This window comes from Taudactylus pleione, unplaced genomic scaffold, assembly GCF_031769625.1.
Source record: "Taudactylus pleione unplaced genomic scaffold, aTauple2 ptg001101l, whole genome shotgun sequence".
Classification (NCBI taxonomy): Eukaryota; Metazoa; Chordata; class Amphibia; order Anura; family Myobatrachidae; genus Taudactylus; species Taudactylus pleione.
This window is the reverse complement of record NW_028285502.1, coordinates 85,872-98,675: the sequence shown is the minus strand read 5'-3', so window position 1 is coordinate 98,675 and position 12,804 is coordinate 85,872. Positions and strand designations below refer to the sequence as shown.

Here is a 12,804-nt window from a genome sequence, read left to right as displayed (position 1 = left end):
TCTATACCCTTTTAGCTGTTGTGCTCCTCCCTCTCTATACCCTTTTAGCTGTCGTGCTCCTCCCTCTCTATACCCTTTTAGCTGTCGTGCTCCTCCCTCTCTATACCCTTTTAGCTGTCGTGCTCCTCCCTCTCTATACCCCATTAGCTGTCATGCTCCTCACTCTCAATACCCTTTTAGCTGTTCTGCTCCTCACTCTCTATACCCCATTAGCTGTTGCGCTCCTCCCTCTCTATACCCTTTTAGCTGTTGCGCTCCTCCCTCTCTATACCCTTTTAGCCGTCGTGCTCCTCCCTCTCTATACCCTTTTAGCCGTCGTGCTCCTCCCTCTCTATACCCTTTTAGCCGTCGTGCTCTTCCCTCTCTATACCCTTTTAGCTGTCGTGCTCCTCCCTCTCTATACCCTTTTAGCTGTCATGCTCCTACCTCTCTATACCCTGTTAGCTGTCGTGCTCCTCCCTCTCTATACCCTTTCAGCCGTCGTGCTCCTCCCTCTCTATACCCTTTTAGCCGTCGTGCTCCTCCCTCTCTATACCCTTTTAGCCGTCGTGCTCCTCTCTCTCTATACCCTTTTAGCTGTCGTGCTCCTCTCTCTCTATACCCTTTTAGCCGTCGTGCTTCTCCCTCTCTATACCCCATTAGCTGTCGTGCTCCTCCCTCTCTATACCCTTTTAGCTGTCGTGCTCCTCCCTCTCTATACCCTTTTAGCTGTCGTGCTCCTCCCTCTCTATACCCTTTTAGCTGTCGTGCTCCTCCCTCTCTATACCCTTTTAGCTGTCGTGCTCCTCCCTCTCTATACCCCATTAGCTGTTCTGCTCCTCCCTCTCCATACCCTTTTAGCCGTCGTGCTCCTCCCTCTCTATACCCTTTTAGCCGTCGTGCTCCTCCCTCTCTATACCCTTTTAGCTGTTGTTCTCCTCCCTCTCTATACCCTTTTAGCTGTTGTGCTCCTCCCTCTCTATACCCTTTTAGCCGTCGTGCTTTTCCCTCCTCTATACCCTTTTAGCTGTCGTGTTCCTCCCTCTCTATACCCCATTAGCTGTCATGCTCCTCCCGTCGGGCCCGGGCCACACACAGGAGGTGCTGCAGTTAAGTACGTGGCTCCCTGCTCCTCCTGCAGTGGCAAGCTGGCGGTTCAAGTCGATCCTCTGGCACCGTCCTCTGCATAGGCGTATTGGGTGAAAAGTTCCCGGGCCCAGGTGGGTGTTGCCTTTCTCAGCAGCCCGGAACTAAGCAGAGGTGGAGATGGGGGCTGCCCCATGGACAGCTGGCATCCCTGGGTGCTGGTCCTGTGGAACGGTAACATACCATCATCACGTCATAAATGGTCTGGCTTCTCAGCTAGAGAAATCCACCAGAACCACACAGCAGCCATCTTGGAAGCAGCCAGGAATAGCTTCTCCTCCCCGTGTGCCCTCTAATCTGCGGGGAAACAGTGGTGAGGTATAAGTGTGAGGCTCAGCCTGCAGGAGGGACTCTAGTAAAGACCTTTTCCTGCTCCAGATGTCACTTTGCCCAAAGTGACCAAATGTTGCATCTCGTGACCTCCTCTATCATGTGACCAGGTCATGCAGTGCTGGTGACATGTATGAGATCAGATGCGGGGGAACAAATAGTCTGTACACCCCGAAGTCACATTGGTTTTCATACAACTTGTAATACTTGGCTATCAAACACTAACATTCCTGCTGGTGGATTATTATACAGATTTGGAGTTTCTTTTATTAAATCTATTATTGCAACTTATTTCCCAGATTAATTGTCATGCAGGGGCCTAAAAGTGTATCCGTTTGCCCCTCACTGTACTTGGCACAGGAAGACAATACAGCGGCATGAGTGCTACACAGTAGGGGGCAATTGACCAACAGGATTTTGACAATCCCCTTGTTTTATTTATACAGTTACCATCAACAGAAGAGTGTGAGGATGGGACGGTTCGTGAGCACACACATCTCGTGGGTATGTACCTCTGTGTGATAGAACATTGTGAGGCGCAGACCATTTCCTGTACCTCCATCTGTGTGATAGAACATTGTGAGGCGCAGACCATTTCCTGTACCTACATCTATGTGATAGAACATTGTGAGGCACAGACCATTTCCTGTACCTCTGTGTGATAGAACATTGTGAGGCGCAGACCATTTCCTGTATCTCCATCTATGTGATAGAACATTGTGAGGCACAGACCATTTCCTGTACCTCCATCTGTGTGATAGAACATTGTGAGGCGCAGACCATTTCCTGTACCTACAACTATGTGATAGAACATTGTGAGGCACAGACCATTTCCTGTACCTACATCTGTGTGATAGAACATTGTGAGGCACAGACCATTTCCTGTACCTACAACTATGTGATAGAACATTGTGAGGCACAGACCATTTCCTGTACCTACATCTGTGTGATAGAACATTGTGAGGCACAGACCATTTCCTGTACCTACATCTATGTGATAGAACATTGTGAGGCACAGACCATTTCCTGTACCTCCATCTGTGTGATAGAACATTGTGAGGCTCAGACCATTTCCTGTACCTACAACTATGTGATAGAACATTGTGAGGCACAGACCATTTCCTGTACCTACATCTGTGTGATAGAACATTGTGAGGCACAGACCATTTCCTGTACCTACATCTATGTGATAGAACATTGTGAGGCACAGACCATTTCCTGTACCTACATCTGTGTGATAGAACATTGTGAGGCACAGACCATTTCCTGTACCTACATCTATGTGATAGAACATTGTGAGGCACAGACCATTTCCTGTACCTACATCTATGTGATAGAACATTGTGAGGCGCAGACCATTTCCTGTACCTCCATCTGTGTGATAGAACATTGTGAGGCACAGACCATTTCCTGTACCTCCATCTGTGTGATAGAACATTGTGAGGCTCAAACCATTTCCTATACCTACAACTATGTGATAGAACATTGTGAGGCTCACACCGTTTCCACTACCTCCTTCTATGTTTATAAGCCTCTTGTGGAGAAATAGTAACCTCCGCACAGGACTGCGGCTGAGATACTCTCATGTAATAAATAAATGTTCTATAGAGTGGTGCTGCCGTATGCACAGACAGGTACATTTGCACAGGTAAAAGGGGGGCAATAGGCTTCAGCCGAAAATTATCTTTATCCTATTTAGAGCTGATCGGAAGAAAATGTCAATAATGCTGACTGACGTAGTTGGTGTCATCATTGTGAGCTGATCATTTTTGACTCTGAAACATCAACTTACAATGATGACCATCAACGAACGTCAGTCAGCAGGATGGAGTGTAAAACGTTTTCTTCCGATGAGCTCTAAGTAGGATAAAGATAATATTTGGCTGAACAGGGCACCTCATTACCACCCTTTTACCTGTGCAAATGATAAGCCCCTTGGCCACAGAATACTGTAACGGATATATGTCTATATAATGAGCCGGACTAGAAACGCCAACCAATCTCTATTCACACCCTTATACACCAACGTTTTGTGTGTGTATCCTCTAATTGCGGCACACGCAATTTCCACCAAACACCGGGCTTTATGTAGGTGATGTTACCAGCAGCTATATTGATTGGTGGTATCTAAAACATGAAATAAGCAGAAATAGCTAAACACATTATATATCCTGATAGAAGAAGAAAATAAAGCATAGGAATTCTAAATGAATCAACAGCGACCAGCGGACAATTAAGCGCTGTTGCCAATATAATAAAATGCTCTGGGCCCGCAGTTTTGGTGGTACAGAGATGAGCCTCAGAGTCTGCCGCCACCTTCTGGTTGGAGGAATAGTTACATAGAACATCTTGGCATCACTAATATGTCTCTGATTTATGACAGGTATCCAGTCACCCAGCCAGGCATCCCTGCTTGCTGAGCATGACCGCAGCTTTCCTGTCATTGTGGAAGGTCCATTTCCCTTGTGGCTGAAGAAGACCTGTGCGCATTACTACGTGTTGCGCGCTGAGCCAGGGGCTGGAAAGAAGGTGGGTGTATACTGCCTTGCGCCTGCTTCCAGGGCCAGCTTATCATAGTGTGTCCTGAGGCCTGACTCCCCATATCTTTCCAGGAGGAGTTAGACCCTGAAAGGTGTTTCTATTACCCCTTGCAGCTGGATCTGGATCTGGAGAGAGATCTCGGAGATGAGTACACCTTTAACGTGGAGGAAGGTGAGAACGGATTAATTGGTTGCTCTGTGCCTGCCTTGTAAGATGGAGCAGTGCTGTAGTCCTGTAGTGAGGTCTGGCATGGAACAGGTTAAAGTAGAACTAAACCTAAACTGCTTATTGCAAAACTGCACCAAAGAGCTATCGCTTCATATGTGTCATAAATGCATGTCGGGCGTACTGTCCGGATTTCCCTGGTACAGTCCAGAGTAAAGGGGTGAATTTACACTGAGAAGAGCAGAGTCCCGCCCCAAAGTGGGCGGTTTAGAGCAAATCAGGGGTGGGGCCTGTGAAGATGGAGGATGGGCTTATTTTGTCCTGATTTTGCATGTATGAATGTTGGGAGGTATGTGTAAGGGCTTGTATGAGTTGTACTAACTTTGCTTGGAAGCTGCTACAGTGATGTCAAATACATGATAAATCCATCGTTTTATATGCATGGTAACAGGGCGGCTTTAGCACTGATTTGCAATGCATAAGGCAATGTTTTTAACCACTTAACTGGCAAATGTCGTCTCTTACTCAGAAATTGTTTTCTTTCTAAGATTGAATTAGGTTAAGAAAATCTGTTTTAAAACTCGTCCAACACGATTTATTATATATATGTATGTATGTGTGTGTGTGTATATATATATATATATATATATATATATATATATATATAAACATCAACATTGATTTTTTAATACTGGTCATCGATATATATCGGACCATCAATGTTCGGTACATCACGACAATCACAACTTTTATTTCCCCAGCAGCTGCTCCTCTGAGCAGTCGCCAGGTACACACTGGGGTACTGGGGAGTGGTTCATTTACATTTCCCCGGCGGCTGCTCCTTTCTGCAGCTGCCGGGTGGGGGGTCCTGCCGTGCTAACCCTCCAGCAGTGACAGGCAACACGGCAGACACTGGAGGAGGGTGCAGGGCTTCATAGAGGCTGGGATGCACCTCTGATATTGGCAGCCGCAAGGCTGTTTTCCGGCTTAGTGCGGCACTAACAGCCTCGCGGTTGGCACATTAGTCGGAGAATGCCGCTTCTTGTGACTAAACACCCAGGTTAAGAAGCGAGGACCGGCATTCTCTGACTTAAGTTGTTTAAGTCGGACTAAACTGCGAGGTGAATTGAATAGTTACGGGACTGATTTTCCGGCGCTATTCACCTCGCTCTGAATTGAATGAGGCTAATCCTGAGTTGGGAGCAAAGCAAGAAAGCGCAAGCAACTTTACACCTTGGCAAAGTCACGTTGCACTGCGGGGGAGGGAGGGGGGCAGATACATAAAGGCCCCCACACACGGTATGATTTGCAAACAATCCAGTCTCGTTTGCGATTTCCCTTGAACTCCTGAACAATCCCGGACAAACTATATTGCGCCTACACATGGAACAATTGTACAGACGTCCAAACGATATAGATGGATTGTTAACTACTACAAATCATTAAACAAACCTCGCGATGCATCTTCTGGAACAATTAAAAAAAAATAGCGGAGGGGAGTGGCCAGGATCAGTGACGACAAATTGTCCATCGCATCGTTCATCGTGGACATACACGAAACGATGTGTGCCAAATTGTGAAGGATAGGTCAATATCTTTCTGCAGGTTTGATTGATTAGCGACCACGATCAGCGACAGCGCGCATCGGCATTGTTCTCATGGCCACACACGGCACATTTTAAACGATTTGTTGTTCCAATCGGTCGAAAACGGCCAAATCGTTTAAAAAATCTCACCGTGGGCCTTAAGGGATTTAGATGTGAGAGGGGCGTGTACAAATGCAAGTTTAAATTACAGTGTAAAAATAATGCTGTCTAGTATTTGTGAGCTACATGCAAAAGCAGCCAGTATTTACCCTGCATGCAAAAACAAAATAAGTATGTATTTGCACCCCTTGCATTGCAACATGGTTTGTCCAGGTGCACAGTTACTTGTTTGTTTTTGTTTTGCTCCCAACTCCTCAAACAATCAGCCCCCGTATGGTGCCCGTAGCATGTGGATTTCTATCTGTGTTGCGAACTGTGGCTGCCCGGTAAAGCTGGGGACACACTAGACGATATGTCGTCCGATCCGGCAGATCAGACGACATATCGTCCACATCGGGCAGTGTGTACCCGCTATGTCGATAACTATGCGTGCTCCCACACGTCGTAAGCGACATCGCGCAGATTTGACGTGCGATATAGTCAGCGAGGGCCATGAATGCAGCATGGCCACCACTGTTGCCTTCGGCATCGGCAAGTGTGTACTCACTTTGCCGATGCAGGTCCCACCGCACGACCCATCGGCTGTGTACACATCGTTAAGTGAAATGTACGTTTCTGTAAAGCTATAGGAAGTGTTATATATCACATACATTTGTAAATTTTACAAAATACCCACTGTTTCAACTCTTTAAGTTTAGTAAAATGTGATCATTAAAGTTAGATGAGATGTGGCAGGGGGAGACTTTCACATAAATATGGCACAGTGTAGTATGCAACTGAATAATTCTATATTTGTAATGGAACAGTCCACCTCTTAGGTGCAAAGTTTAACTCCTCTTAGGTTAACTGTGGGACCCCCATACTCCGCACCATAGTGATCCTTAACGAAATCAGGCTGCCACAAAAGGAGGACTCCATTGAAATATGCCACAAACTGGGCCCCACTCCTGTCCCTGTCCTCACCGTGCTGCTGCAACCGTTATGCTGGGTACACACCTAAAGGATATATCTGCAGAACAACCATCATCTGGCTGTGGGTCCCGCTGCGTCCCCCTCTCCGCGGCCTCTGCTGCAATTGTACGGGTGGTCGGCTGACCGCCCGTACACTCAGCGTGATGAGCAGACATGTCTGCCATCAGCTGTGCAGCACAGCCGACGCGGTATGTCTGTGAACAACGTCCTTCAGACATATCACTTGTACACACTGGCCGACGGGCACACAATATATTGACCGATCAATCGATCGTCCAATATATCTGCCAGTGTGTACCCAGCGTTATCGCACCGGCCCCTTACATTGGTGGCATGAAGCAGCGCAGTGACAGGGAGAGGAGACGGGCTGTCATATGACTTTGTCTGCAACCTACTACAACTTAGACCAGGGGTCTTCAAACTTGGCCCTCCAGCTGCTGTGGAACTACACATCCCAGCATGCACTGCCACCTTTTTGATATAACAGCATGCTAAAACTATGTGCAGTGCATGCTGGGATGTGTAGTTCCACAGCATCTGGAGGGCCAAGTTTGAAGACCCCTGACTTAGACCCTTGTTGTAGTCTACGCTGTACTTTACAGTGTATCAGTCTGTTATCCTCAGCATGGCATCATATGGTAAGCCAAGATATGCTATTGAGGTCTATGGTATAAGATTGAGTAGTGGGATCATATTATCCCATGTGGAACAGTATATTGATTTACTGTGTTTTATCCATCCGCATCCAGAGTAGGTGAGGTCTCTGCCACTAGGGGGAGCACTGGAGACCTGTAATATGCAAGAACTTGGTGATGTGACCTTATTATAGGAAACAAGGTTATGTAATCCAACCACCACCCTGTGTATAATTAACATTTAATAATCATGTAGGAACACAATAGGAATCTACACTTAACTGTACTCTCCCAGCTGGAGGATAAAGGGGAATTACTGTGGGTTTTTTATTATTTTGTTTGTTTCTATAGGTTAAACCCCTCTCACCAAAGGGACTGGGTCATTAGGTGCCATGTCTGGGGCCCACACAGCTCCCAAATTGCCCTAAAAGCGGTGATAACAGTATCGTCTGCAGATTAAGGGCCTGATTCAGCAAGGATCGCTATTCTGATTATACGCACGCAACGCAGTTGCTATTATCAGCGGTGATATGTAAATGTGTGCAGTCGCATTGCGATCGCAGCCTGACATGAGGACGCCCACTTCCCTTACACACATCCGTATACTTTGACAACATAGCTAATCAGTAACATAGGATCCATACGCACAGTTAAAGCATGTCAGACCCGATCGCAGCGTCTGGTTCGCACACGCACATGGCGATGCTTGCGCAGTGCGCATTAATCGGGCTGATTGCGTGCGTATAAGCAACTGCATTCCTTGCTGAATCAGGCCCAAAGTGAGCTGATGGGGAGCAACTACTGGGAGTTACACAGGCGTGAGGAATCCCAAACCTGCTCTGCAGGGACAAGGCTAATTCTTCAAATAAGAAAATGATTTGTTATTTAAAGTGCACATCCCAAGAATAGTTATTTCCTGATTCATTGGGATCAATAATACCCTAAGGCAGAGATATTCAACGTGCATCCCTCCAGCTGCCGTGGAACTACACATACCAGCATGCCCTGCCATAGTTTTGCTATTAGTGCATGTTGATTAGCCCTATCTTTAAGGGCTAAATTTACTAAGTGGCGGTTTTCAAAGCCGCCTCCTCTTTAGTAATTTTGGCTGCTGGATTTAAAGCGGCAATAATATGACTTGTTTTGTATTTCAGATTAATGTCCCTTTAAAACCAGCGTTTAAACAGATGCAGCGCCTTTGAAAAGCACCACTTAGTAAATCTGGCCCTAACTGTAGTTTATCCACATACAGCTGGGTACACACTGAAGCGATGTCGGGCCAATTTGCTTTTTCGCAACGACAAGTCAGTATGCACGCTCCCGCTGTGTCATGTCACGTCGTCAGCTTTGATGTTCTGCACATCAAAGCTGACGACATAGCTAGCGATATGGGGCACATCGCCTAGTCTGTACGTACAAACGGACGCCCTGCGATATGTCGGTCCTATTTGACGTCACTTTCTTGCCATCCATTCTTAGGATCCTAACGACGGTTGTACTAGTCTGTACAGGAGCAGCGATAAATCGTATAAGACTAAACTATACGATATATCGTTCAGTCATTTCCAAGATTGGAGTGTGTGCACGTTCAATTTCTCTAGTTCTGGGCTCTATGGAAATCGTCTGGAAAGTTGGAACGATTGCCGGTCGTCTCAGTGTGTTCCCAGCTTTACACGGAATTTATCAGTAGTGTCCAACCAAAGCTTGGTGCTAGCCTCATGGTAACATTCGTCATGTTACAAAGATTCAAAATGTACAAGAAATGTTTCCATTTTATTTATCCACATGAAAAAAAAATAAAAAAATTCCGGTTTCCCTCAACAATATTTCTCCTGTTTATCATCTAGTCCTGAAATGAGGGCTTTTATCTTAAACTGACTGTACAGCTGGAGTCAGCACAACTATATGTCAGGTGCATAAATATTGGGACAGAATTTTCATATTTTGGCCTCTATTCACACCACAATGGCTTTGAAATGAAACAAACAAGATTTGCTTTAACTGCAGACTTTCAGATTTAATTTGAGGGTAATTACATCCAAATCAGGTGAACGGTGTAGGAATTACAACGGTTTCTATATGTGCCTCCCACTTTTTATGGGGCCAAAAGTAATGGGACTATCAACTCAAAAAGCTATTTCATGGACAGGTGTGGGCAATTCCCTCGTTATTACATTATCAATTAAGCAGGTAAAAGGTCTGGAGTTGATTCTAGGTGTGACATTTGCATTTGGAATCAGTTGCTGTCGACTCTCAATATGAGATCCAAAGAGCTGTCACTATCAGTGAAGCAAGCCATCATTAGGCTGAAAAATCAAAACAAACCCATCAGAGAGATAACAAAAACATTAGGTGTGGCCAAATCAACTGTTTGGAACATTCTTAAAAAGAAAGAACGCACCGGAGGGCTCAGCAACACCAAAAGACCCGGAAGACCACGGAAAACAACTGTGGTGGATGACAAAAGAATTATTTCCCTGGTGAAGAAAAACCCCTTCACAACAGTTGGCCAAATCAAGAACACTCTCCAGGAGGTAGGTGTATATGTTTCAAAGTCAACAATCAAGAGAAGACTTCACAAGAGTGAATATAGAGGGTTCACCACAAGATGTAAACCATTGGTGAGCCTCAAAAACAGGAAGACCAGATTAGGGTTTGCCAAACAACATCTAAAAAAGCCATTACAGTTCTGGAACAACAGCCTATGGACAGATGAGACAAAGATCAACTTGTACCAGAGTGATGGGAAGAGAAGAGTATGGAGAAGGAAAGGAACTGCTCATGATCCAAAACATACCACCTCATCAGTGAAGCATGGTGGTGGTAGTGTCATGGCGTGGGCATGTATGGCTGCCAATGGAACTGGTTCCCTTGTATTTATTGATGATGTAACTGCTGACAAAAGCAGCAGAATGAATCCTGAAGTGTTTCGGGCAATATTATATGCTCATATTCAGTCAAATGCTTCAGAACTCATTGGACGGCGCTTCACAGTGCAGAATGACAATGACCCGAAGCATACTGCAAAAGCAACCAAAGAGTTTTTTAAGGCTAAAAAGTGGAATGTTATGCAATGGCCAAGTCAATCCCCTGACCTGAATCCGATTGAGCATGCATTTCACTTGATGAAGACAAAACTGAAGGAAAAATGCCCCAAGAACAAGCAGGAACTGAAGACATTTGCAGTAGAGGCCTGGCAGAGCATCACCAGGGATGAAACCCAGCGTCTGGTGATGTCTATGCGTTCCAGACTTCAGGCTGTAATTGCCTGCAAAGGATTTGCAACAAAGTATTAAAAAGTGAAAGTTAGATTTAGGATTGTTTAGTTTGTCCCATTACTTTTGGCCCCTTAAAAAGTGGGAGGCACATATAGAAACAGTTGTAATTCCTACACCGTTCACCTGATTTGGATGTAATTACCCTCGAATTAAATCTGAAAGTCTGCAGTTAAAGCACATCTTGTTTGTTTAATTTCAAAGCCATTGTGAATAGAGGCCAAAATATGAAAATTCTGTCAATGTCCCAATATTTATGCACCTGACTGTGTGTGTGTGTGTGTGTGTGTGTGTGTGTGTGTATGTATGTATATATATATATATATATATATATATATATATATATATATGTATATATATACATACACTGAAGTGCTAAAAGTCATGGGATAGCAGTGTGTAATGCTAGATGGTGTCACTGTACTGTGATATCTTGGAAATGCCCAGACCTGCATCAGTGTAATCTGACATCTAGTGAGTCAGTTTGAACATCGGCTAGGCTGCTCATGGTAAGGTGACGTGAATTATCGGAGTTTGAATGGGGAATGATAGTGGGTGCCAGACAGATGGGACATTCCATTTCCGAAGTTGTGCTGTCATTCAACATTCCTCGCTCTATGGTGTCACGTGTGTACCGGGAATACCTCATGGAAGGCATTACCACCCACCATGGACAGCACAGTGTCCACGGATGGTAATTGATCATGACCAGTTGCATCTGGCCAGAATTGTCTGTGATAACAGACAAGCGACACTGGCTCAAATCACTCATATCCAGGAGGTCAGTGCAACGTTCTTTACCTTCCATGGCATATGGGAGCAGAAGACCCACCAGAGTGCCCCTGTTAACACCGGACACAGCACCTCACTTGGCTTGTGATCTTGCTAATTGGACCCTGGAGGATTGGTAACATGTGGCGTGGTCCAATGAGTTGTGGTTCCAGTTGTTTCATGCTGATGGTAGGGATCAGGTCTGGTGCAGACCCCATGAGGCCATGGACTCCACTTGTCAACAAGGCACCACACAGGCCTGTAGTGGTCCCATAATGGTGTGGGGTGTGTTCACGTTGCATGGGTTGGGTCCGCATGAACACATCATTGACGGGTAACCACTACATTGCATTGCTTGGTGACCATTTGCCATCCTTCATGGACATCATGTACCCGATGCGGTATTCCAGTAGGATAATGCACCGTGTCATCGGTCCCAAGTTGTCCAGAATTGGTTCAAGGAGCATCCTGGAGAGTTCTGATGAATGGTGTGGCCACCACGTTTCAACAACATGAACCCAATCGAGCATTTGTGGGACGTGGTGGAGAAGTCCATTCACACCCAAGATCCTGCACCTACAAATATCAGGCGGCTGTGGGAAGCTATCCAGACAGCATGGGTCACCATCTCTCCAAAGCTTTTCCATCTACCTCATCGTGTTGCTATGGTTCGGCACTCCCAGATGATGAAGCAGCTTGCTCGGGTGCCCTTCCTCATTTAGTGTATATAGAATAGATGGTGGTGGAAGGCACTCAGAGACCGATCAATCATCAAATGAAGACACAGAAACTGTCCGTTCAAATATCTATATCCCGTCCCCTGTAATAATTCTCCCCTCCATGCAATTCATTCTCCCCTTCGAACTAACCTGTAATTCATTTCTCCAACACAGCCCCCTCTCCAGTAATTTAACCAACCCCCCCCCCCCCCCCAAATTAATACTCCCTACCACTGAAATCATTATTTATCCACCTCTTTAATTCAATTTGCCTTCCATAAATTCATATTCTAACTTTCCCTCTGTATTTATCCGGGGGGATTAATTACGGGAGGATGAAAAGCTTATTACGGGAAATGCAATACATTGTTCCTCCTCCTATATTTAATGATCCTTACCCTCTCCTATAATTACCCTCCCCCTTTTTATCTCATATACAAACTGCAGGTAGAGGAGGTGCTGTTCCCTGGAACGATGTGGTCATGACATCACCCGAGCCCTCTGCTTGTAGCCAATCGGTGACCAGGAGAACTTGCCTCCTCTACCCTCCGTATGCAGGTGGTGG

General features: G+C 45.6%; 1 protein-coding gene across 2 annotated transcripts in view; it reads left to right on the top strand.

Moving 5' to 3' along the window:
- The window catches only part of ECSIT (ECSIT signaling integrator), a 35,676-nt gene that overhangs the window by 20,180 nt on the left and 2,692 nt on the right, over positions 1-12,804 (top strand). The window contains exons 5-7 of one of the 2 annotated variants that reach the window (XM_088461789.1): positions 1,902-1,959; positions 3,839-3,984; positions 4,110-4,167. In XM_088461789.1, the coding sequence (XP_088317915.1) occupies positions 1,902-1,959; positions 3,839-3,984; positions 4,110-4,167 (262 nt within the window). Of the gene's footprint in view, positions 1-1,901; positions 1,960-3,838; positions 3,985-4,067; positions 4,168-12,804 lie in introns of both variants that reach the window. The other variant, XM_088461788.1, reaches the window with a different exon arrangement.